The 27,642-nt window shown below is 38.0% G+C and overlaps 2 protein-coding genes across 11 annotated transcripts in view; one reads left to right on the top strand and one right to left on the bottom strand.

Annotated features, from left to right (window-relative positions):
• Positions 1 to 27,642, bottom strand: part of RECQL5 (RecQ like helicase 5) — a 62,310-nt gene that overhangs the window by 24,375 nt on the left and 10,293 nt on the right. Inside the window, exon 9 of one of the 9 annotated variants that reach the window (XM_058166111.1) lies at positions 8,779 to 8,999. The exons of the other annotated variants lie outside the window; for them this stretch is intronic. Coding sequence (XP_058022094.1) covers positions 8,900 to 8,999 — 100 coding nt within the window. The 3' untranslated portion in view covers positions 8,779 to 8,899. Of the gene's footprint in view, positions 1 to 8,778; positions 9,000 to 27,642 lie in introns of those variants that run through there. 9 annotated transcript variants of the gene reach the window in all.
• Positions 647 to 27,639, top strand: SMIM5 (small integral membrane protein 5). 2 transcript variants are annotated; one of them, XM_058166115.1, is made up of 4 exons: positions 647 to 1,020; positions 6,935 to 7,024; positions 17,176 to 17,332; positions 18,752 to 27,636. In XM_058166115.1, the coding sequence occupies exons 3-4, from the start codon at positions 17,206 to 17,208 to the stop codon at positions 18,865 to 18,867; spliced, it is 243 nt and encodes an 80-aa protein (XP_058022098.1). In that variant the 5' UTR covers positions 647 to 1,020; positions 6,935 to 7,024; positions 17,176 to 17,205; the 3' UTR covers positions 18,868 to 27,636. The 2 variants fall into 2 exon arrangements, with proteins under 2 accessions (XP_058022098.1, XP_058022099.1); XM_058166116.1 differs by lacking the exon at positions 6,935 to 7,024 and having other exon boundaries at positions 890 to 1,020; positions 18,752 to 27,639.

Genomic DNA, 27,642 nt, shown 5'->3' with positions numbered 1-27,642 from the left:
GGAGGAGGAGGAGGAGGAAGAAAAATGGAAATCAAAGAAGCCACTCTCTTCCTTGCAAGCAATAGCATGGAATCAGAATATCTATCTATCTATCTATCTATCTATCTATCTATCTATCTATCTATCTATCTATCTATTGTCTGTCCGTCCATCCATCCATCCATCCATCCATCCATCCATCCATCCATCCATCTTCCTCCCTACCCTACCCTACCCTACCCTACCCTACCCTGCCCACTGCCCTGGAAGTGCACATGCTTCCACTTGTATCTTCCATGTATTAACAGTTCTTCTCAAAACCTCTCTTCTTGTGAACTATGGAATTATTTCCTCACTCCCATGGGAGGACACAGCCATTGCATAAACTGAGCATTTTGATTCTATTTCATGGAGTATTTCACAGGAGAAAAATAAACCTGCAAAGATCTTCATGTATCTGTTGAGGAACAGCCTTTCGGTTATCTCTTCCATTCTGTTGATTTTTCTAAGAGCAAATCATTCTTTTTCTAACACCCATCACAAAATTAGCAGTCTCCAGTGATGTGGAAAAGAACTCAAGAGTTGCCCAGACAGTGTGAGAAAAGAGCTGAAGAAATTTCTCAGATGCAGTCAAGGGTTACACAAAAAGTTGTAACAACTCTTGATTTGGGGGGGAACCTTGTGGCAATAGTGAGACTCCAGTTGTGTTTTTTTTCCCCTTCTTGGCGAATATGTAATATGAAACTTTACATCTCCAGGATACTAACAACAAAAAGGGAGAGTGCCAGCACGCACGCACGCACACGCAGGCAGGCAGAGAAAGCAGCTGGCTGTCAGTAACAAGGATAAGAGAAACAGAGGAGGGAGATATGCGTTGAGAATCAAAAATGCAACGGAAGCTGACATGAAAGAGCAGTGACAGAAAAATACAAAGGACAGAGAAAACAAAGTTCTTCAACCCCGCTGGAGAAAAGCTCTTCTCAAACAGAATCACAGAGGAAGACTGATCTGTTCAACTTACAGTTGTATACAGAGTTCAACGTAAGTGTTTGTAAATGGAGAGGAAAGTGTGTAAAAAGAACACACCAGGGCAGAGGACTGCAGGGTGGGGAGATAAAGGCTTTTTGCTGGGCTGGCAAAGTTGCACTGCAGGAAAAGTGTGTTAACCGATCGGTTTCTGCATGTTCCCTTGTATTCTTATTTCTTAGAAACTCAGCACCAGAACTTAAATTGGTAACAGGAAAAATAGCAACTACTACTTGAGCACCCATAGTCATTTATGCAAGATAAAGTAACATAGATTCCTTGCTAGTTTGAAATGTATGCATTATCCTACACAAATGAACTGCTACTATGTACAAAAAATTAAGAAATATTTTCAGGAATTTCCCAGTCTTGGTCTATAAGGCATTTTCAGACAATCAGCTGTGGATGTTGAAGGAATATTTTGGAACTTGCCAATCGTTATTACTGTAGCACTTTTTTTCTGAGAGGCTGAAATCGTTGTCTTCAGTAAGAAAGCTCTATTGCTCTTGCACAACCGCTGAAATTTGACTCACAGAATTGGCCATTGTACCAAGTAGGGGAAAAAATATCAAAATTTGTATGCTTTTACTTCACTCTCCAGCAGTGTCAGAAGGGAGCAGCTGCATAAATACCTTTTAACAAAGTCAGTTATCAAGGAATTCAATGTGAATTTATGTTGATGTGTAATTTATTATTACTGTTGTGTTGGCAATGTAAAGGAAAAGGTTTCAGATGCTCTAAGAGTTGCATTAAATTAAGTAATATTCTTTAAAACAGTGACATCTTTATCTTCGGTTTGGACTGCTCTAAGAAATAGCAGAGATGCTGTGCTTGTTTGAGGATGGAAACACTTCTGTCAAATATCTTTTGAAGCATGCATAGCCCAAGCAGAGTATAATTTCAAAATAGACTGGTATTTTATGGAAATCCGAGCTTATTTATTAAGAAGCACTGACTAGATTAGTGTGATGTTTGAATGATGCAGGTATTTAAAAAAAAACAAACTGGATCAATTAGTGACATGGTCACAATGGGCTATATAAGGGAGATACAATAAGAACAAATTCATTCCAAAATGAACAGTAATATTAATATTTTGCCTATCTGCATATTCAAAAGCATGACATATTTGCTGATGCTCATCCACCAATATGCCAATACTCCTGTCTCTAACTTGTCTGGATTGGCAAATTTCTGTGTAAGAAAAAAATGAAGCATTAAAAGGGTAACTCCCATAAACTTGTAGGATGACATTCCAAACATTGTGGATAATCTGTAAAATTCCTCCAAAAATCTTCAAAAGACCAGCCTAAAGCTCTGTTAAATTACTTAGTAAATTTGACCTAAAGAAATCATGGCACAGACCACTGTACAATAAAAAATATGGTTGTTCTCTCATTTACTTTGTGCTAACAAATGAATGTGGGTACTTAACTCACATTAACTAAATGTTCATTTTACTGTTCACTAAAAAAGATCTGTATTTGGAAACATGCATTGATTGGTTTGATCTAATATTATAAATTTGATTTTTTTTCTTCAACCTATTTTTAGGATTATACATATTTATACTATATTTCTTCATGTAAAATATTTTTGAAGCTGATTTAATATTTTGTTTGTAACAAGTGCTGTTAGTATATGTTATTACTGCATCCTGTAAGTTGGCCAAAGGCATCAATCTAGTTGACAGCATATACATTTTCTAAATATATACATATAGAGACCTCTAACCTACAAAAGCATATGTTGCAATACATTTGTTACCCTTCAAGTTACACTAAAATACATAATTATTTTAACTCTAACAGGCTATTGTCTTTAAAAGATTTAAAGACAGCTTTGAATCTGAAGAGCTTTTGTCCAAGAAAACAAATTGTAAGAAAATTGGGGTGACTTGTGTAAAGGGAATTTTTTTTTAATAAAGGAACATTGAGGTACAATTTGGTATTTTCTTTCCGTTTCTATGCAAGCCTGATAATATGAGCTTCCATCTAATACCAACAACTAGTACATGTTTCAATGATAGATTTTAAGCACCTACACAGAGGTTATTGTCTAAAAAATTAATAATCAGTTGTGGCAGAGGGCTAAAATAATCTGAATCCTAGAGTTTGAGGACTTTCAAAACTGATTTTCAAAATGTAAAAACTAATTGAGAGAGTAATTTTCTTCAAAATCTAAAGAGTTATAGGGAGATTAATTTTAAAAAATGAGAGCACCAAGCAGTTAAACTGCAGAAATTAAAAAACAACAGGCCTTCTTAGGAATTTGGCATCAGCTGCGGCTTCAAGATAGTTTGTAACAGCAGTCCCAAACAAAACAAACAGATCCAGAAGTCTATAAAAACAGAGGCAACAGTTGCCACACTACATTTAGTTAGGAAGGGGCACTTCATATCAAATACACAAGAGAACGAAACACATTGTAAAGCAGTCCTTTATTTATGTTATTTATATTATATCTCATCCTTCCATTTAAAGATGTTAATGATAAATATAATAGAAGCAAAGCTAAAACTAACATATTATAATTGGAACAAGTGAAAACTTAAATATCTGAGAAGCTTATTAGACCTACAAAACCAGGGTTTTTTTCCCCATCAATACAAAACATTTCAGTGGCAAGCTCTCATAGGAAGAAAAGACCGTATACACGTACGTTCATATTCCTTTCACTTCCAAAAGGATAGAGATCAATGGAAAACTCTTTGAGGAATATCTTAATCTTTAAACAGATTTATGTGAGTAATATTTGTCCTTAGAAATCCTTTTCTGTCAGCTAAATGTTCAATGTTGTTGTGGGGAAAACATGAAGATGGTATGCTGGATATGATCACCATCTTGAATTATTTGCAAAAATATAAAGCGGGGTACAAAATAATAAATAAATAATTCCATCTGTGTAGGTCGGTCATTTAAGTTTCTTGCCATTATTGCCTTTACTTTTTCTGCATAAATTTTCCATTCGTTAATTGTTCTTCCATAATAATCGAGGACTAAAAACTAAAGTTTTTCTCATTTTGGATGTTGCCAATATAGGCTTCCAAACTATCTTTTGTATTAGCTTTTTCTAAATATGCAACAACATAGAGAATAAATTGGAGGTTTAAAACTCTGTTACCCTTGATCCTGATTTAGATAACTGTGTAATATGGGGTAACTCACACTCTCAAACCTTCTGATACTTGATCATAAGGTGTGTGACAACATAAGAAATAATTGAATAATACTGTTACAGGACTCACACATTGTGGAAAGGATCATTTTAACCATATAAGGTCTCTGTGCTTAAAAATGGACAATTTGCTCAAACATACTGGTTTGCAGGCTTGCTTCAGTAAGGATCTATCTTACTGAAATACTTTAGTCACTTTTTGTTGGTGGAGATAAAAATTAATCAAACCCCCCCTTTTTCTTTGTACATGAAGCTAATTATACCAAACTACTGATATAATGGTTCTGCAATCACTTCTGGGTGACAATGCAGCATAAAGTTTCAAATAAGTCTACACTCTTGATGGAAAGAAAAGCCTCAAGCTAAATTCTCCACAATAGGACCTTTCTCTCTCTCTAGCTAGACCACTTGCTGTTAGCTGAAAACAGAGAATGGAAGGAAGGCTAAATAAAAAAGAAGATTCCAGAGAAGGCTAAAAGACAGGGAGGAAAAACAGTCCAACATTCTGTGGCCAAAAGAAGAGAAAAGCATCCAACATTTGGCCAGGAATGTATGCAGCAGCTAAAAGGAAACATGCAATTTAAAACACATGTCTCAACATAAGAACCCTTGCTTGCATTGCCAGCTGTCATGTAATAAAGAGGCCTCTTGGTCTTCTAGAGCAGTATTTTTCAGGCCCAGCAACTTTTAAGATATGTGAACTTCAACTCCCAGAATTCTCCTGCCAGCAAGCTGGAATCCCTACATGTTGAAGTTGCTGCTCTTAAAACACAACTACCAAGTAGCTTTTATCAGGGCTAGGCAAAACAACAGGCTAGCATAATGTGTCATTCACTTTACAAAAACTTTGAACAATACCTACATGAAACATTAAGACAAAACAAAATTTACCTTTATTTCTGTAAGTATTTGGACTTGACCCTTTTCATGAAAATCTTCTTGAATATCTGTATCACTGCATTCATTTTAAGAAACAACACTTTAAAACAATGGGCTAAAGCACTCTAAGGCCATTGTGCAAACACCCCAGTAAAGATCTGAATGTATGCATATGACCTTAACCTGCTGATTTGTCATCCAGTGCTGCTTCTTGAGGAGTAAGAAGCAAAAATAATAATCCCCTAATTCAGGTTCTTAGGGCAAGACAGGCATTCTGGAATACGTGCATACAAAAATAGATACAAAAACATCTGTATAAATGTTTGCTAATTAAAAGAGCTTTCCTTATTTTCCCAAAAAATTGACCCATTCTCAAACCACTCCCTACAACAGACAAGCTTTGTTCAAAGGAGTACACTTAAGAAAGGCTCTTTTAAGCTAGCTAGCCAGACTGTGTTAGGCTCTTGTGCATAAGGCGAGAAAATGAACAATGTGTTCCCCGCATCAAATTGTTTAGTATAAGCAACTAGCAGTTTTAATAAAAGAATGTCATTCTTAGATTCCATCAGGAGCCACTAATTCTGTGGCTTAGAGGAAGACTTCCCCTGGGGTGGGTTGATCCCAGTTCGGTCCAGTTCTATAGAACCAGTAGTAAAACTGGCGGGAGCCTCCGCCTACCCACCATGGCGTCATCATGGGTGATCTGTGCATGCCCAGAAGCTTCTTGATTGGTCAGTAATGAAACCTGGTAAACTAGGTAGCTTTTTTTTGGTGAAGAAACCATTACAATTATTCATATCATTCAATTATTGTCTTTTGAAAAATTTCTTCTCCCTGTTTATTCTCATTTCACAGGTCACATACAGAAATTGCCATTTGGCAGGCAGCCCAAAATGCCAAAGCTAAAGCTTCAAATAAATTTTTTAAGTGTCAAATTAATCTTAGTCACTTGTTGTAATCAGTGCTCTCAAAATATCACATTCAGTGTGAAAGCGATTGTTTTAGAAGTGGGAATGCCAGCCAACCAACCATACTTTTTTTTTTCAACAAACACAAAGAAAGTACAAAAGTACTGGTGTCCTAATTCACAAATAGCTATAAATGTACTATGCTTTATCATTAGAAGAACTTAATACAGCCTCCTAAACAAGTCATGTTCTTCTCATGCTGCAGGTTGAAGATTTTTCCCATAGTAATAAAATGGGAGGCTTGCTGATCCAACTACATCAGATCAGCAATCTAAGTGGAAGAACATGGGGATACAGTAGAGAGCATCTGGATTAAAATAAGTGATTGCATTAACAAAATCATATTATTATTGGTACCCCCATTGTTTGCCCTAACCAAGGAAACTGGATAATAATTTACAAAAGCAAATTGTACATATTTCAAAAAAAAAAAATAGTGATGGCTGCCACAACTACTGTTGGAAGAGCAAGCCATTTCAAGCATGGACCTTCCATGAAATTTATAACTTGCCATCCATTGTCTCCTTCAGAAAGTGGAGGAGAGTACAAGATGTTATTCTTTACTTGATATTATCCACAAAGATATTAACAAATTTTGCAACGATGGAGTTTGGAGACAGCAAGATTTTAGGGAAGGGATCTGGTGCATGGCCATCCAATTTGATCTAGTGAGACAGGCAGACAGTCTTAGGAAAAGGCAATCCCGCAAATAACCAGGTCCCATGTCATATAAGGTTTTTAAGAGGATAACCAGCAACCTGAACTGCACCCAAAGTTTTAATTCAGCCCCATCACTGCCACAAGTGCTATACCACAGAGTGCTATGGTAAATCCTGAATGGTCATTGAACAAACGTCATAAAACAAGGAGCTCATATGATAACCAACTGTATATCACCACCTCAGGTCGCGAGGGAGATTCTGTTGTCATTCTTTCCTGGTATCTGGAGGCAATCAAGGTCTGGATGGGAGTGAGCACACTGAAGCTGAATCCAAGTAAGTCAGAGTTGCTGTTGTTGCCTCTTTAAAGGGCAAGCAATACTTAGCAGAGAGCAGGCTCACCACTTGGGGTCCGGCTAGAACAGCAGGTGGAACTGTTGCCAGAAGGACTTAGCTTGTGTGCCAGCTGTGACCTGACCCTGGGATAGAAGAACCTGGCTATAGTACAGTAACTCAGTACCTCATCACTACCCAGTTAGACTACTATGATGTACTCCAGTTGGGGCAATATTTAAAGGCTATTTAGAAATTACAATTAGTTCAAAATATAGTGACTCACATAATTTCTGGCCTCCTGAAGGTGAGACTATACAACACTTGGCTTTCCAGATCTTGTCTTGGTTGCCTATTGGTTTTTGAATACCATTTAGGGCACTGTTTTCAACCTATAAAGCCCTTTATGATTTGGCATCTGGACACCTGCAGAACTGTCCACTCAAACCAGTAGTGCCTTTATGAAACAAAGGTGAAACAGATGCTGAGATTAAGTTGGTGAAGGGGCTCTGCACAAAACATAGTTATTTCACTTAGTGGAGTCTTAGAATCAATAACCTGCTACCAAGGACAGTGAACTTCTGAATATTCCTTGGAAGAATGTCTAAGAAATTCCTTCTACAGAGCATATTCCGGAGAAAGAAGTCTGCTCCATTATCAAGGTTCAGAGAAGCAACCTAAAGGTTGAGTACCTGCAATTCATTACCACCTGACAGGAAAGCATACAGGAAAAACAAGTTTAAAATCATTACTATAGCACACCCAAGGGTGGTTTTTCAAGAGGCAACTGGACTTTCCGGTTTTTCTTTGAAGACGTTTCGCTTCTCATTCAAGAAGCTTCTTCAGCTCTGGCTGGATGGTGGGGAATGGAAGGATTTATACTCCTTGCAGACAGCTGATCATTTGCATCCTATAGTTCTTTCATCTTCAAAGAAAAACCAGAAAGTCCAGTTGCCTCTCGAAAAACCGTATTTGGAACAACAATGATCTGGATGACTGAGAATCTCCATAGACATTTACTATAGCATACCATTATATAAACAAAATATCAAGACTGCTTCACACTGTAATGAATGTTTATATGAGCTGAACTCCTATTGCATTTCAATGGGGAAAATAGCATTCAAAGAGAAGAAAGCTAGCTTAAAGACAGTTTGTATTTAAAGTGGCTGGATTTTTCTATGAAAAATTGTTTATTAATAAAATGCATACAATAATGCATAGCTTATTATGTATTTTGCTTGGAATAAGAAATAACTCCATAATTTTGGCTTTAAAAGCTGCATCCAAATAGAGAATGAGAGGAGTTCCCCAAATCCTCAACCATAATTTATAAAAGGAAAATCTAATATAGAATATCCAATTTGTTAACAAATTCCAGAATATGCTTTATATTCAATTCACTGTGTTAGTCTAGTAATTTTTCATTGCTTTAATAGATACTGCAATGGAAATCTTCATCTAAAATAGACTTTGCAAAGGAAGTCTACATCTAAAAATATCAATATGTACAAATTAGGAAAAAATAAGTCTCCTTAACCTGCAATTCCACAAGCCACCATTAATTATCATATGCTCCAAGTTTTTCCTAAGCCTTGCAATGAGACACTTTTTACTTTCTCACACTAAATCCTAAACACCTAATTTTTGCCAATTCAAATCCTTAAGTTTGCAAAAGTATTTATACATGATTGAAGAATGGCTTAGAATTCCAAGATTTGTATGAAGACAGTTAATTGCTGTTTTCAAATTTCAAATTTTCAAACCAAGTTGTTTCACAAGATCTTTGTGTCTTTGTATAGTCAATGGCTTTGTCATAAATAAATTAGGTCTATCACATTTTCTTTCACTGCTTCTCTGACATTACAATATTTTATGTCAACATGCTTGCTTCCGGTTTTTACTCTCACCTGTTGCCATTTGTATATATGTTGTGTTTCTTCGACCATATAGCTCCTTTCTCTTCAATATCCAAATCCTGTAACAATTGCACCATACCATGTTAACTCTGAACACAATTCTGGCAATGCTATGAACTCCTCAGCTGTGAAAATGGCAACTGAAGTCTGTTTTCTAGATTTCCAACCAATAGTGTATTTGCAAACATTACAACAAATCTTGACATTGTCTATCTTGTACCGTGTTTGCCCGAAAATAAGACCAGGTCTTATATTAATTTTTGCTCCAAAAGACGCATTAGGGCTTATTTTCTGTTTAGGTCTTATTTTGGGGAAAATATGGTACTAAATGCACCCATCTGGCTGACAATCTTAACTGGGGCTTATTTTGGGGGTAGGGCTTATATTATGAGCATCCTGAAAAATCATGCTAGGATTTATTTTCCGGTTGGGTCCTATTTTCGGGGAAACAAGGTACATCATTAGCCCAATCAGTCTACAAAACATTTCAATTCCCAATTCATTTGATGGTTGCAAATGCAATCCAAAATCCATGTTTCCTTTTAAATGTAGTATCTTTTAATTCTTAATCAGTGTTGTTGTGTAGGCTTTGAGCAACTAATCTTGCTTTATATTGTACTTCATCATTCATCAAAAGTTTCGTTTTGTAATCCACCTGCAGCCAACAGTGCAGGGTTTTCTCCCTGTGGTAACCCCATTGCAGTGAAACTTCATTTTTGCATAGACAACATTTCTTTATCTATTATCTCTTTCCATTTCCTTTGTTCTGCCAGAGGTAAATTGAATACTTCCTGGTAATTTTGGGGGCTCATAAAATATGTCACATAGTTTTTACCTCATCAACTGTGAATCTTTCTGGAGGAACATCTTTGTTTGCTCTCTCAGCCATTCTTAGAATAAATGCTTCCTGTTTCACTGGAATTTTGCTCTCCAAACATTCCCGAGCTATAGACAAACCCTAAGCTATTCTTGGATTCCTGTTTAACTTGCCTGTGTGAATGTTCATTCATTGGAGATCTCTGACTAACAGGCATTAAAATTTCAGTACTGGTATGTATCTTTTCCCAATTCTCATGTTCTGAAAAATATGCAGAACATGAAATAATAACATTTACAGTTGAACACAAAAATGCCTTTGATCCTGACTAATAACCTATAAATTTCATTTCCCTTGCCTTTGGCTGTCCTTTCCTCCACATTGTCTTGGGAATGTGCACCCATGCACTGTTGCCAAAGATTCTTAAATGTGCCAAGGATAGTTGTCTTTTATATAACATGTAATATGGAGTTTCATTAATTGCTGAACTCCATAGTCTATTGACCAAATAACTGGCAGTTAAAATTGCCTCACCCCAATACAGTTTACTCATTCCTGCATCTGCTAGTAATGTATCTTTCATAGTTTGTAACACACCATTTCTGCATTCAACAATTCCATTCTTTGCCAGAGTGTAGAGGTTCATTCTTCTATGGGTTATGCCAGGGGTGTCCAAACTTGGCCCCTTGAAGAGTGGTGGACTTCATCTCCCAGACTTCCCCAGCCAGCATGAGCTAGAAATATAAGCAAGTTGCTGGCTCAGGAATTCTGGGAATTGAAGTCCATCACCCTTCAAGGGGCCAAGTTTGGACATCCCTGGGTTATGCCTTTCTTTCTCAGCCACTGCTGAAACATGACATGAAGTCTGCTCCTCTGTCTGTCTGTAGTTGACATACCCTTCTGTCTACAAACATTACCCACTGCTTAAATTGCTGAACAGTTCTGTTTTGCTTTTTAGTAAATAACAATACCATATCTTGAGAAATCATCAACAATTACCTAAGCAAATTTGGCCTCTCCCATTGACGGAGATAGAGGGCCAATTAAATCAATATGTACTAACTGAAAAATCCTTTCCAATTTCCTATCACTTCTTTTGCTGACAGGGTATATTTTCAATTTGGTCTCTTTGCATAATCCAAATAGTTGTCACAATCTTGCATGATCCAGTCTTCTGTGTAATAAATGCACACAAATAAATGCTTTGATTCATTAGAAATTGTTTGCATACTGCCATTAGTTTTCTTGGTTTTCTGGTTCAAAACATAAATTGTTCCGTTTCAAATCTTGTACATACACCCTGATAGTCTTTGTGACTTTGCACATACTCTTTGCAAAAATTACCTCATACCCTTCATTCTCCAAATCCACTTTCCAAGATATACTCAGCAAATTGTGATCTAAATCTGGCACACAAAATCTTATCAAACGACTTACAATACATGGTACATATACTGTTTCTTGCCCCTATACAAAAGAATGATTACCATTTGCCAGCTTACATATTTCTGGGCAGTGGTCCCAGACTGGAAAAAAGTTGTTTACAATATGCTCCTTTGCCCCACTGTCCAACAACCAAATGTCTTTAATGTCTTTGTTGTTTGCCTTCACCACAGAAATCTGTGTGTCTCCCTTCTTATGTTGTTGTGCTGTCTTTCTCCAGTTTGTTTCTTTTAAACTTTTTATTGGGCAATTTCGCTGGATATGTTGAGTGGATCAACATGCAAACCAGCATTTTTAGTACACAGATTTTTGTCTCCCACCTTATTATCTCTCTGGAATGCACGACTTTTTTGACTGAGCTGTAAATTGTTACTCTCAGGTGCAATGTTTCTCATTAATCTTTCTGTTCTTCTTCCAAAAGCCTCCTGGTTACATAACTCAGTTAAATCATGCTTTTTCATGGACTCAGGGCTACTAACACGTCCCATGCATCATCAAGGGAACACAGCATGTACACTTTGTGTGCTTCTGAAAACACCATTCCTTGCTCTTCTAATTCAAGGAAGGTTTCCTCATGAACTGGAGGTGATTTGACAGACTTTCTCCAGACTATATAGCCTTGCTCTATAAAATTTTCTAGTGAGAGTTCCTTGCTACTTGCCATCTTCCTTACATAAATTCTGGGTAATGCAAGGCAATATGGTGAATAAAGCCCCCCTTATTTTTGATCTCATACAAGAGGGGGGTGCGGACCTGACGGGCATTTCGGAGACCTGGCTGGGCATGGAAGGGGGGGTGCCCCTTGTTGAAATGTGCCCACCAGACTTCCGTGCATTTCATCAGCCGAGGGCCCAGGGCAGGGGTGGGGGGGTAGTGGTTATTATTAACGAAGGTCTGGAACCGAGGGAGGTCACTGTGCTGCAGATAGCCGGATGTGAGTCTCTCTTTGTGAAGTGGGGTCAGGGGATGCAGGTGGGCTTGCTGATTACGTACCTGGCTCCTTGCGGCGTGACAGCAGCCCTGCCCGAACTGCTCGATGTGATAGCCGGGACGGCGGTTGGTACCCCCAGACTTATGGTTATGGGGGATTTCAACCTGCCATCAGTAGGCGAAATATCGGCGATGGCTCGGGAGTTCATGGCTTCCATGACAGCCTTGGACCTGACCCAGTTAGTTAATGGTCCCACTCACATCGGGGGAAACACTCTGGACTTGATTTTTGTCTCGGGACAGTGGTTGAATGATCTAGAATTATGGGATTTAGTTATCAAACCCCTGTCATGGTCAGACCATTCGCTCCTTTGACTCGACTTTCGAACCGCTAACCCACACCGCAGGGAGACAGAGCCGACTCCTTGGTTCCGTCCCAGGCGCCTGATGGACCCAGAGAGGTTTCTGACGGAGCTTGGGACGTTTCCTGAGGATCTAGCCCATGCCTCGGCTGAAGAACTAGTCGCCGCCTGGGAAAGGGTGGCGGCAGGGGCTTTGGACCGCGTCATGCCTTTGCGACCTCTGACCCGGCGCCGATCTCGACTAGCTCCTTGGTATTTGGAGGAGCTGAGAGAGATGAAGCGCCGGAAAAGACGCCTAGAGAGTGATTGGAGGTCCAGCCGCTCTGAATCCGATCGAACACTAGTAAGGTCTCATATTCAGACCTACCTAGTGGCGATAAGAGCGGCAAAACGTGAGAATTTTTCCGCTCTTATTGTATCGGCAGATAACCGCCTAGCCGCCCTGTTTAGGGTGACCTGCTCCCTTCTTGCTCAGGGAGCTCGGGAGGACCCCTTGCAAGAGCGTGCTGAGGATTTTGGACAATATCTGCACGATAAAATCGCTCGGATTCGGGATGGTCTGGATGCTGATTGGGTAGATTCAGGTGGGATGATGGAGGCAGTTCTTGAGAATGTTATCTGGGAAGAGTTAGATACTGTGGTTCCCGAGGACATGGACAGGATACTGGGGAGGCTAAATGCGACCACATGTTTATTGGACCCGTGTCCCTCCTGGCTGGTACTGGCTATACAGGAGGTTACATGAGGCTGGCTTCTGGGAATTATCAACGCTTCTTTGACGGAGGGTGTCTTCCCTACCGCCTTGAAAGAGGCGGTAGTGAGGCCCCTCCTCAAGAAGCCCTCCCTGGACCCAGCTGTTTTAGCAAATTATCGTCCTGTCTCTAACCTTCGTTTTATGGCGAAGGTTGTCGAGAGTGTGGTGGCACGACAGCTCCCCCGGTACCTGGATGAAACTGTCTATCTAGACCCGTTTCAGTCCAGCTTCAGGCCTGGGTACAGCATGGAGACGACTTTGGTCACGTTGGTAGATGATCTCTGGAGGGCTCGTGACAGGGGTTGTTCCTCTGTCCTGGTCCTGTTAGATCTTTCAGTGGCTTTTGATACCATCGACCATGGTATCTTGCTGCAACGGCTGGGGGGTTTAGGAGTGGAGGGCACCGTTTTTCGATGGTTCTCCTCCTATCTCTCAGACCGATTGCAGATGGTGTTGGCAGAGAGGCAGAGATCGGCCGCAAGGCACCTCATGTGTGGGGTGCCACAGGGGTCGATTCTCTCACCTCTCCTGTTCAACATCTACATGAAGCCACTGGGTGAGATCATCCGTGGTTTTGGGGTGCAGTGCCATCTGTATGCTGATGACACTCGCTGTACATTTCCACTCCTAACCACCCCAACGAAGCCGTCGAAGTGATGTCCCGGTGTCTGGAGGCCGTGCGGGTCTGGATGGGGAAGAACAGGCTTCGACTCAACCCTTCCAAGACTGAGAGGCTGTGGATGCCGGCATCCCGGTACAGCCAACTGATTCCATCGCTGACTGTTGGAGGCGAATCATTGGCCCCTAGGGAGAGGGTCCGCAACTTGGGCGTTCTCCTGGATGGTCGGTTGGCTTTAGAAGAACACATGACAGCTGTCGCCAGGGGAGTTTTTTATCAGGTTCGCCTGATACGCCAGTTGTGTCCCTTCCTAGACCGGGATTCTCTATGCACGGTCACTCATGCCCTTGTCACTTCCCGCCTGGACTACTGCAATGCTCTCTACATGGGGCTCCCCTTGAAGAGCACCAGGAGGCTCCAACTGGTCCAGAATGCGGCTGCGCGGGTAATAGAGGGAGCTACACGATGCTCCCATGTAACACCTCTCCTGCGCAAGCTGCACTGGTTGCCGGTGGTCTTCCGGGTGCAATTCAAGATGTTGGTTATCACCTTTAAAGCGCTCCATGGCATAGGACTGGGTTATTTACGGGACCGCCTACTGCCACCAATAGCCTCCCACCGACCTGTGCGCTCCCATAGGGAGGGCCTCCTCAGGGTGCCGTCAGTCAAACAATGCCGACTGGCGACCCCCAGGGGGAGGGCCTTCTCTGTGGGGGCTCCTGCTCTTTGGAATGAGCTGCCTCTGGGGTTGCGTCAACTCCCTGACCTCCGGACCTTTAAACGTGAGCTTAAGACCTTTTTGTTCCACCATGCAGGGCTGGCCTAACATAATTTTAAATGTGGGGATTTTATGAGGGTTTTATGATAGTTTTAATTTATTGTGGCCAAATTTAGAATCAGTTTTTTAAAATGTTTTAATTTTTGCTAATGCTGTTTTATTCTGGCTGTAAACCGCCCTGAGTCCTTCGGGAGAAGGGCGGTATAGAAATCAAATTAATAAATAAATAATAAATAAATAAAATATTCCCTAGCAGATGTGAGCCCACGCACATGTATTATCTGACTATCCTCCCAGCACAAAATTATGCTGGCTAGTGCTTTTTCATTTAGCTTTTGCTGTTCCTCATTAAGTTTTGCTGGAGGATTGCTTACAACCGTCTACAAATCCTCCTTTCCAGAAACATATCCATCTTTACGATCCATGAGATAATTCATCCTACTAAGAGCCAAAGGAAATCCTCCTCCCATTCCTGCAACAAAGCCTCATGCTGTCTGTACAGGCCAATAATCCTCAACCTTTCTAGGACTCACGAAAAACGTTTCACCTCAGAGAAATTTTCTACTATCACGTCAGGGAACTTCTGGGCCCATAACCTGTTAGGGAATTGTGCAGCAGGTATCCCAATGAAGTCAGAGATGCTGACACAAACTTGTAATTTTATATAAATAAATATATTTAACATCTATATTTACAACAAATAACATAGTCAGGCACATCACTACATCATGAAGTAAATCATCAGGTAAATCACAGAACCGCAAAAAGGCGGGAAAAAGGGAAAGTCCCCCTTTACATCCAGAAACCAATCATAATGTAGATTTCCTCATGCAGGAGCCCGCATTCTCCAACCAATCAACTACCATTATGTATTTTGGCCCATCATCCACTTTACTGCTCCAGCTATTAAATTAAATGAACTTAACACATTGCTTAGATAATAATTCTCTAATTCATGAGTTCTACCCTATATTTGATACACAAGAAAAAATATCAGCTTTATTTTGACATAATGCTAGCAATTATTGATTCAAATGTGATAGATTTGAGGTATTTATAATTTTATTCCCGTATTTCTGCCAACACACATAGAGTATAAGACTACATACATTTACCATTTATAATTTAAAATAAATATATATATATATATATTATATTTATATTTATATTTATAAATATAAATATATTTACAAGGTGTAAAATAACAAGAACTTCCCATAAATAAAAAAGTAGGCTATGTGATATCTATAGGCAATTTATTTTATGGACATCTGTTTTGACATTCACCAATCTTCCTTGAGTCTCATTTTAAAGCACTGGTGTCAAGCAGTTTCTTTATTCAAAACTACATCTCTGGACCTCCACATAACCAACTGTTTATTTAGAAATATGCTCAGATTTTCCCAGGTAAAAAAACAGGATGTTCTGAAGTGCCAGGGGAAGTAAGGAGAAGCACTCTCCTTGATTTGTAAATGGACACTCTGTGAATCACCCTGCCCAAATGATAGGGTGATTTTCTCAAACTGCCTGATCCCCCCCACCATCAGTAGCCAAAATCCATTTCCAAGTCCAATGCCATTAATACTATAATTGGAGCTAGTCTAATTCTTTAGGTTAAGGAGTTCCCTTGAGATTTTAATTATATTACATGCTATTACATTGTCATTTTTTCAACAGCTTAAAGGCAATACAGAGCTCATAACAAATTGGTAGCTAGGTCAAAAAGAATAAACCTGTAATAGATGTTTTCTTTGTGGCTCCTTTCTTATTATTTTCTGGTATATTATACCTCCATAATTTCTGTGCTATGTTTTAGAATATATCTAATCTAAGTTATACTATAAAACACTGAACAGAACATTCAGAATGAAATAATGATGCCACTCTTAGACTAGAGGTTTCAGAATGTACCATGTAGCAGATAGAACCCCAACAACTCTGGAACAGAAACAAATACTTCTTAGTAGAATGGAACGTAGAATTTAGAACATCATTTATTATGTGAAAGGCAATATGATGCACTTCATGTTGGACTTGCTCCAAGCTTGCTTTGAGATGGAAGTAACTGGAGCACTAACAGATTATTTTCTCAATGGAAGATCAAGAAAAGCTAGCAAGTGAATTATAAGCCCCCCTTAACTGTCAGTATGCTGTCAAAATAGAACAAATCATATCACTATTGATAATATACTATGAAGATACAACATGCATACTTTAAATAGACACATATGACCATGGTTAATTGTTTGGCCTCTATACAAGGAGATGCTACACTTGTGCTACAACTCTAAAATGAGACAAATGCAAATTAGCATTTGATTGCTTTCAATGTATTTTTATGTTTGGGTAACTTTGGAGAGCCTTCATCCAAGCAGCTGTCTGAAAATCCTGGGGCACAGCCCGGATAAACTTGTTTTGTTAATGATCTTGCTTTTTGCTGGCTTCAGATAAAAGGCAGGTCTTTTTCCTGGCACTCACAAGCTGAAACTAAAGCAAAACACATTGTCTTCTGCCTTCCTCTCTGTACCCCAGTGCTGCAAGCTGTGGACTGAGAACAGCAGAATGTCTTTCAAAGAATTTCAGAACGAGCTCAGTACTATTGGCTACAAATTATGGCTTAAGCTCCAGAGACTACCCAAAGCTGACCCGCTGGAGATTGTCTGTTTTTTTATTATTATCTTATTCATTGGTAAGTATCTAGCTTCCTGATGCTTGCAACCGAACCAGGCTCAGCTACTGTGTTTGATAGGAGCTCTAAATAGTGCTGTTCCATAAGCTTATTCTGTAATTTAAATCTTTTCTGATTTATAGGAAACTATAAAGTTTAGAAGGAACTAAATGCTTTAATTTAGAATGGGATAGTCTGTATAGTGCAATATAGCAAAGCTTTTCAATATAGTAACATGTATACAATATTTAAATTAAACTTCTCCAACTGGATGTCTTCAGATATGCAGGGCTACAATGCCTACAATTCCAAATCAGCAAGGTCAATCAACAAAGTAAGAATGATGAGGATGAGGCTTTTGATTTAAAAACTGTGCTAGCATCTTTTTTGTTCCAGGTTATGAACACTCTCTAAGCATAGATAATCCTTGTTTAATGGCTATTACTAGTTACAACAGTGGCAAAAAAGTAACTTTACAAGCAATCGTCACATCTTTGCTGGGTTGTAAAGAAAAAGAAAGGAACTAACATCATAAGAATGGTTTCCTTTAACAACTGCTTTGCTTAATGACCAGTTGCCAGTCCCAATTGTGGCCACTAAGCGAGGACTATCTGAATTGTAAACATGCACATCTCAACATTATACTGAAGTATACATGTTTATAACTGGACATTTATCAGTGTAAAAAGAAGGGATACTTGAAGCATTAGAAAGCAGATTGTGTGGAGCAGTATGAAATGTCTGTGATTATATTTCCATGGAACATATTTACTTCTGAAATATTCTGAAATAACATGTGCATATTTGAACCAGCTGCGAACTAGATCAGGAGTAGTAAAACAGTTCACAGGACAAATAAACATTTAATCAAGGCCTGTTAATTTTTAGGAAGATAACCATTGAATAAAAGCAGCTGAAGAACAAGTTAAAGTGTGAAAAGGAGAGGCTGGCAGACAAGCTTGAACAAATCTAAGCAAATTGTTGGGTCTATTCCTCCCCTTCTCTTGTGTGGCCAGGAGAAAATTTATTACAGTGGTAAAGGAAAGAGGAAAAACCAGGGTTTGGGGGAGGTGCAACTAAATCCACTAAAATTTTCCTCATGTCAATGTAGAAGGAGACAGGTGGAATGTGCATAAACAAAACACTTTGCTTATGCTTTTTCTGCACCAGGTATTCCGCTATACCTAAAGCATAACAAAAAATTTAAGCCCAAGAAGCTCAACAATTAAAAACATCAAGCCACAATTTATAATTTGAGTATCAAAAGTAATAATTCTTATCAGCTAGTATTTTGTTGGCATTATAAGCAATCTCAGAAATTACTTTCTAAAGCTACATCTGTACTATATCGGCTTACACTCACTGTGTAGTGGGCTGGACTAGTTCTAATTTCTGGTCCATTTCCAAAACCAATATTCTTTGTCTCCTTTCACCTTTCAGTTACGATGCTTTCAATGATGATTGTAGCTTGCAGCTTTTGCTGCAGCTGCTTCTACGACGGAAAACCAAAAGAGAAGGCCAAAAGGACTGAGGTTCAGCCTGAAGATGATTTATAAAACTGAATTTAAAAAAGAATACAGAAATCGGGGAAAGACTTGGAATGACTCCAACATGGTATACCAATCCATGGAACATAATGGTAAATGAGGAGATAAAGTAAGAGAAAGACAGAGAAAGAGAGAGAAGGAAAAAGAGATTGAACCTGAACATTGGACTCTTTTTATGACATGGCTTTTGACATGTTGAAGATGCACTGTTTGCAGTAGTTGTCTCCCCTCAACCTATCAAGATAATACAATTTTAAAAATTCCAAATGTAGAATCTGGTCAAACATGAAGAAGAAAGTTACACCAGATTTCATTTCCACATTACAGCTGGAGAAGCCCCAGAGAGATCAAGATATATGCAAGCATTCAGCAGAATGCTGAAGCATGGTTTCCCCTCTGCTCAATTATTTAAAGCTAAGTTAACCAGACATGATATCTAAGCAAGTTATGCATTCAGAAAATGATGCAGGTTTGAAGATGACAAACGAGTTCAAAGACAGCAAAGAAAAGCAGCAACAAATTCTCTAGTCTTCCTTCCCTCCTTAATAAAAAAATAAACAACTGTCAAAGAGAGTACATATGCTGTAGCTGCTGTATACCCAAGGAAAACTGAAGGGATACGATAATGCTCACAATGCTATATTGTTTCTTGTCTTTAAAAAATACTGCCTTTTTTTAAATGTTTTGATGTCTTCTGTTTAAACTTTGTATATGACAAATCCTTAACTCAAAGGAAAGGGAACAAAAGAATCACTTGACTTTATGTTGGGCGTAAGAATTATATATGTCCTCTATGAATCCTCTTATGAATAATTTATAGTTGTGGTGGGTTCATGTTATATTTAAGGCAATTAAAATATACCAAAGGGGAAAAAGGCAACTCTTGGATTATACTCAAAGAGGAGGCATGATAACAGGAACTCTTCCAATCATTCAGTGAGGTTTCCAGTTTAATCCTTTTCTCCCTTCATTAGGAGTCTGTGTTTTAAAGTGAATTTATACAGAGAGATCAGATAAGGTACAAGCGAAAGCAGGTTTCACTCAGGAAATGAGAGCAACAGCTGGACAACAGCATTATGCTAAATGGTACAGCAAAAACATAACCAAGAATGAGCTACCCAGCTACAACTTACAATAGAGTATAAATCCCTTTCCAAAGAGACACTTTCTGCTTCAATCGATTTCAAAGAGGGTTACATGTGCACAAAAGAGAATCAATGGCACTTGACCTGTGTAAATCGAAATAGAAAAGTTGGTGGTGGATAACAGTATATCTGCTGTTCTTTAGAGATATTGGACTATCTATATCTGTCATCACCCACAGTTAGACTGCTAAGACTCCTATTGTGGTAATAGATAACTATCTCATTTACCCCAAAGCAATTTGACTCTGAATTTAACGTGAAATAGGATTACCTATTACCACAATACACAATCTCATAGCTACCTAGTAATATCCCATGAATCCACATTTCTGAATAATATAGATTAATAAACCCTTTTTCTGGTTCAGCACTTTAAATATGCTGAATATATATGCCATACCTCAATTAAAACTGTATACCTTTTCGACTAAACCTTAGAACAATGTACCAATTATATATTGTGCCTGCAAATATTTAATTCTTCCAAATTTCTGCAGTCCCAGGCAAGTTGCAAAACCAAATTTATCAAGCATCCAACCGAGTTGTCCTGAAATGTTGCTGCATTAAGGTACAACTGAAGTTGTTTTTCATAGTGGAAGGACGAGAAACTTATGGCCCAGACATTTAGAACTATAATTGGGAAGAACCTCAATCAACATAAGTAAAGATGAGAGATTCAGGGTGCTGCATTTCAGCAACATCTGCCAGCAAGTTCTATTTCTATATGCGATGAAGAGTGATGAAAAGCCTTCAGTATATTTATTCTGGGTGTGCACTGTTTCAGAAGTCACTCCCTTGTGCAAATGACAGGAATAAGAAAACAGCTTCAACAACCACAGAGACACAGAGATTAACTTGATTTCAAACATGGCTGCTTTTTTATAACTGCACAGCTGCCAGACTGTGGAGAGAATAAGTTAGCCACACAAAATGATCCCATAGCCAAATCATTGCCCAGCATTTCCAACAATACAATGATAGTGCGCTACAGAAAAAAAATATGTACAATATCCTGAATCTCCATTGATACTATAATAAATTTAAATCAAGTATTATACTGGAAGAAAATGCTGGATTAAAAGAAACTGAAACCAATGGTAGGCCAAAACAACTGTTTTTAAGGATTAGGGAGGCAGTCTTGTAGGAGAAAGTATTCAACCTTTTTACTGGACACATCTGCTTTTCTCACAAATCTGTTAAAGAGATTTTTTGGGGGGAGGAGCAAAAGTGTGTGTTGTATTGAGAAAGTCCTTGCAAAGAAAAAAATAAGCATCTTTTTTGAAATACTAGTTCCACCGTCTTCAATGAAGGCATGTGAAACAATTAATACTTTCTTTCTGAAAGAAAAGTCTAGTGTGTATTTATTTGTCATCATTCACACCTTCATTTTGGGTGAATTACTATGGCTTTAAACTTCTATAAAGTATTTATTGCTTTAACATGAAGTTATAAAACACATTCAGCACCAAAAGCTAAATTACTACCATATTCTTTATAGAATATAAACAACAATTGCCTGCTCAAGAAGGAACCTATGTATGAAAATTTATAATGATTTTAGATGAAAAATTAATAAAACAATCAACTTCTTTCTACCATAGAAGTAAATAATATATGAACCTGGGTCTCTCCATTCTCATCCAGAATATTTACTGCAAATGCCACTTTTATTGTATCTTTATAATGCATAAGAAAATAGATAGCCCAGGACCAAAATTTATTCCCCAACAAATAGAAAAATAGGGGGGGGGGGGGAAATTCCAAGCAAATTAGATTTTTTTTCCAGAGTGCTTTTTCTTGTAGTTATGATAAATTCTACTCAGTTTTGGAGGTAGATTAATGATGGCGAAAATAATTTTACAGCAGTATTTATAACAACAGAATTGCAAATAAACCTGTCCCCTATAAACTTCTGTATTGGAGGAGAAATAATCTATTGGTTTGTTAATGATTTACTAAAGAACAAATACCTATATTAGATATTCTGTATTTGCAATTCACATAAGTGAAATAAGGTATTTTAGCAGACAGGAGTGCATTTGGTAGACTTTCACAGAAACAAACCACATCTAGTATAGACAAAATCTATTCAAAGGTAAGAACAGAGTCATTCTTTTTGTTTTGTATTCTCCAAGTGTATTAAAATTATTACAACTAAATGGCTATTTTATAAGGATTTGAGATTTGAAGCAATTGCTGTTGGCAAAGTTATCACCATTTTAAAGGAAATGCTTTCCAAAAGTCCTGAAAGGTCACAGATAAATTTTTAGAAAGGTTTTTGTTGTTTCTATATGTATCGGCTGAATGTAGTAATAAATAAAATATCCTTTTAAAATAAAATGTGTAGTACTATAAGGAAGCTTCAGGTAAATGGAGTCACTAATGTGCAGATAAATGACAACATTTCAAACATTCAGACTGAGTATGCCCCTATAATAGAGAAATTATTTACATTTTACTTCGCCCCTTTTCATTCCAAACCAGATTTAAGGCAAAATTTGGAAAGCAAGACTAATTATAAACAGGCTGAATCCAGCTAATGTTTAATTTTCAGTCTTTAATCAGTTCACTTTACATTTGCTGATTCAATGAATAATTCATATGTTTTTTCAATGAAAACAAATCAGGGAAATTACTGTAAAAGTAAAAGTGGCTTTAAAATGTTGCCTTTTTAAAAAATGACATTTCATACTAAGATAATTAGCCATGTCACTTTCACTTAAAAATTGAAATGCTAAATACAAGAAATTTCTGTTTGAAAGTTAGAACATTAACATTTGTCAGACACAGGAAAAATTATGCCCAACAATATCAGCTGACAGCCTGAATTCACTATTGTTATTTGCAAGGAGGGTAAAAAAATAGCTGAATTGCTCACACATCCTAGCACACATCACAATGTACTATGTCATAGTTGGTTTAAACATGGTTTTTTGAATAAACCAGAATAGTTTATTCTGAATAGTTAAACCATAGTTGGTTTAAACCAGGTTTTTTGAATAAACACATTATTGCTTAGTGCAATGTGAAATACAGTTAGCAGGTCTTCACATTATAAGTTCAAATAGTAGCAGAGTTTAGTTAGCAGCCAATCAACTTTTGGCAGTCTATATCAGACATGTCCACACTAGCAAGCAATCAGAACAGTACTTCAATTCATTTTTTCCTCAGTCTATCTGTGATCACCACAATATTATAGGGCAACATGTTCTGCAGCTTAGCTCGGAATGTGACAAGTAACGAGATTAAATATCCTGGCTGTCAGAAGGAGAATGTTAGCAAAATATGACATGCCTTCAGAATGACGATATTTGCTAGCTTTCCTAGCCTGGCAAATGTGATAATTCTTGCAGTGGTTCAGAAGGTCCCCCTCCAAATTATGTGATTTGCAGAGGGAGCCTTCCAAACCTTAGCAAGAATGGAGCCCACTTGCAGAATGGCATGAGGAGGTCCTGGTAGGGAGGTTGTGCCTTGCGTTTGCTGGGTACATCTGTCAGCAGCTGCAGAAAAATGCAAAGGCTAATGCACCCTAGTGTGGTGGGGCAGGGAAGGGACCTGGGCTTCCCAGATGTGTGAGAATGTGAGAGCCTCCTAGCCTGCAGCAAATTTTCATGAACCGGTCCGCAATATGGTTTCCCCACTACCTGAGGCACCCCACACGCCAGTAAACGACCCACAGAATCACTTATTGACTGTAACTGGGAGAGCCTAAAATGCGGCCATTGAGCACGGTCACATGGGTATCTTGCTTAATGACTGCTTGGTTCAACAAACAAAATTCCCATCCCAATTGTGGTCATAAAACAAGAATTACTTCTATCTAGTGACCTTATTCCTTTTTTTCATACATTTTTTATTAGTTTATCTAATTATAAAATACAAAAAGAAAATTTAAAAAGTTGTAAAAAACTGGGAGGAGGGGAAAAGAGAAAATATGGAGTAAAGAGGCACAAGAAAAAGGCACCAACTTCCAACACTCTCTAGCACAGAAGATAGCAACATTACAGCCTCAACTTTTTACTTGTAAACAACAGTATATACTCGCTGTTTCTATAGCAACAAACCTATCTAATCAGCAAAAACAAAATCAGTTTCATTTTTCCCCCCCATTGCAAGCACAAAATCCGGAAGCAATTTCCAAACAGAAACAAAATTAAATATATTTTCTTCTTTGGATAAGAATCAATTTAACCATCTCTGTTTCTTCTTGCTGTGGGAAATAGTATCTAAGACTTTATTCCTGTAGCCATCTCTAAGCACTTCTACAGGTTGCCTTTGACACATGACTATAATAGAGCCAACCCATTATGGTTGCAAGTTGTAATGGTTGCAGTCACATGACTGACCCAATTTTGTTTTTTTGCAGTGGTTTTTAAGTGAACAATGTGGCTATAAGTACAAATTCTGCAGTCATTAAGCAAATCCATTTTTTTTGCTATGCATGATTTTGCCGAAAACTGGAAGTGCCTTTTTTATTTTTTTGGCAACACCTGTGTTAAATGCAGCCATGCGACTGAGAGAACCTGTAATTTGCTGTAAAAGCAACCATGTTGCCAAGCGCCCAAAATTTGCTCACATAACCAATGAGGGGCTTTGATTGTTGGAAGTTAGAATCTGGATCATAGGTAGCCTGAAAGTAGGTCCATTGTAACTTTGAACAGTCGCTAAGCAGCTGGTTGTAAGTTAAGGACTACCTGTATTGTTTGAGAATTGCTAGCCTGGAAAGAACTTTGACTGCAGAATTTTTTAAAACATTGTCAATTAAATAAGTGTACATATACATTGTCATTTCCTGCATTCTTCAGGGCCTGGAAACAATGCCAACTGCAAATCAAGCAGCTTTTCAATTTCTAGAAGATATGAAAACACGGATTCTGTCGGATGATTGGGTTCTTGGGGGACTAGTGGTGATAGTTTCATTCTTCACTATCATCATTGTCCTCATTTTGTTTGCTGTGATCTTTGGCTGCTGTTCAACTGAAAGGAGAAACTAAGTTCTGGGTAAATCATGAGAGCACTTGCCTTTACGGTATTTTAACTACAGAGTGACTGAGCAGTGTAAAGAGCTGCTGCTTCTTGCTGTTTTATCTTTTGAGTTTAGAAATGAATGTATCAAAGAAGAAACTGGTGCTGCTAAAGCACAAAACCAACTAGCATCTGAGGGCTGATTCCAAGTGAAGTTTGCAATAAGCAACCATATTTCTGCTGTGTTTTTGATGCAAGGATGGTGTCTATTTGCATTCAATCTCTCAAAAGGCCAGTTTTATACTTCAGAACATGCCTAATTTTTCTGAAGATCATTTACTTAACTTTTTTCTCTAGCAAACTTTTTAAGTGTGAAAGGACCTGACAGTTGGCCTGTTTACAGCATCTGTTACGTCTAAAATCAATGTTATGAATAAAAAAAAATCAAACTGTTATTTAAAATAAAGAATAGCCCTAGTCCTTTAGACAATCTATTTTGTTGTCCAAGTAAATACACTGTAACATTTTTCATATAGCATATGTACAAATTCTTACATACACAAGATGGATTATCTTTCATGGGTACTTAGATGCTACATCTGAGTTTTACACAGGGCCATGGTAAATGTTGTTCTCATGAAAATTTTCACCAACAATTTGGAGGTATTATGGATAGTTAGGATTATTTCCATAAGAAACAATGAAAACATTCTCATTCTAATGGGCCTCAACTGCCACTCATACAATATGTAGCCAAATCTACATATTATCCCAACCAATATGAAACCTAGAACCACTCAAGAATAAAAGGAAAAAAATGACCTAAAGCAGTCATAGAGATAAGAAAAAGCATGTTATTAGAGTAATCTACATTCTCACCTGTACAATATTCAGGCAACTGCCATAAAAATTAGGGTTGGGCAGCAATTCAAAGGATATGACACATTTGAGTCACAGATGAACGTACCAACTGCCTGAAATAGTTTAAGCTAAATGTGAATTTTCCTGGGTTTACATGCCAGCTGTAGAAGGCAGCTGGGTGGCCCCAGGAAAAGATGCAGTTGCTTCGAAGTGTTCCTAACAGGTGTAAAGTATACATACAGGTAGCTGCTGATTCAGATTTGCTCTTTAATTCAGATCACTGCCCTAATGAAAAGTATTTAGCTAAGGATCACTCCAAGTCACTGAAGGACAATTTGCTTTATGTTGTCTTTTCTACATGTAGAGTATATGAAAAATCTTTCCCCCAATTATCTTTTCTATGTGTGTATGAAAAATCTATTCCTTTTCAAGCAGTGTGACAGAGTAGGCATAATACCTGACTAAAACCAGGGACATCAAGTCTATAGTTGACCACAGAATATTGAGTAATGTTGCCCAGATAGTACATTTTCTACTTTTATTGTAACCTGCTTCAAAAAAGGTAAGGTGAATACAGAACCATATTCTACCTTAAGCCCTGGGACGAAAACATACAAAATAAATGAAACACCAATAGCTATACAAATAAACCCCCACTATTCCAAGATTTAGGTAACAACTCCCCCAAAATAATTTATTTCAAAATAGATCAACTCAACTTACAAATCTTATTCAACCCTGAAATGGAAGTAAAGTAAATATATGAAATGACACAATGAGCAACAACTATTCAAGAATAATATAAACAAAATGTTATTATCTTCTTGTAACCTTATTCTACCACAACAGTTACCATCATGTAGGCAACTTGGGCTGATCTTGAAAAAGTAAAACAGTGTAATACTTGGTCAGCATTTGGATGGAAAGCCACCAGGTAATGAGAAGCTGTGGAGTCCTTGGTGATCTTTAAATTTGGTTGTTTGCTTGCAAACATGTCATTATCTAACTATTTGAGCACTGATTATGTTACCTATTTGGTAATGAAATATCTGCAAGCAAACAACCAAGCTTACAGAGCACCTAGGACTCTATAGTTCAACTTCAAGCAACATACATTCTTTTCTATTGAAATTTGAAGTTGTAGGCTAGATTGGAAAGTTGAAAAAAAAAATCCTGGAAGAAACCAATGGTAAGCTCAAGCTATTGTCAAAATAACTACGCAAATACAACCATAAAATCACAAAGTCTTGAGTTTCTCCATCCACATATGAGCCTCAGTCCTGCCCACCATTATTGCCTGGCATCTCTATAGTACTACATTAAATCCCCTCTAGAAATCCAACAATGGCACACTAGGCTACAGACAAACCTATATTTTCCTATGTTTAGCATCTATACATTACTGTCTTATTGCAAAAGTAAGTTCCTTATGGCTCCAAAAGCACAATTTATTTTAAATATAGAATTTATTTTTGCACAGGTTGTAATTTCTACACTAATTACTGAATACTGCAGCTACTATTTTAAATAAGGAACATCAGTAACTATGGAACATCCAATTTAGTTTTTCATCCTCAAGCTGTTAGGCTTCACACCTTCTTTTTTTTCAAAGAAGAGAAGCTTCCCAAAAATGGTAATATAGAGGGCAGGTTTCTCACAGATCTTCTAAAGAAAAAACCGATAGAACACAGGCCTATTGTGCTACCAGCCCAACCTTAGTCCTGCCCATCTTATCAAATAATAAAATTACTACATTATATATATGTATGTGTGTGTGTGTGTGTGTGTGTGTGTGTGTGTATATATCTATATC

The sequence above is a fragment of the Ahaetulla prasina genome, chromosome 2 (assembly GCF_028640845.1).
Source record: "Ahaetulla prasina isolate Xishuangbanna chromosome 2, ASM2864084v1, whole genome shotgun sequence".
Lineage (NCBI taxonomy): Eukaryota > Metazoa > Chordata > Lepidosauria > Squamata > Colubridae > Ahaetulla > Ahaetulla prasina.
Note: the sequence above shows the minus strand (reverse complement) of the source record. Positions and strands in the feature narration are given on the sequence as shown.

Excerpts from the sequence above, each read along its gene's own strand:
- SMIM5 (XM_058166116.1), top strand. The coding sequence starts at position 17,206 with ATGTCTTTCAAAGAATTTCAGAACGAGCTCAGTACTATTGGCTACAAA. Across the intron at positions 17,333-18,751 it reads TATTATTATCTTATTCATTG|TTACGATGCTTTCAATGATG; the intron begins GTAAGTATCTAG and ends TTCACCTTTCAG.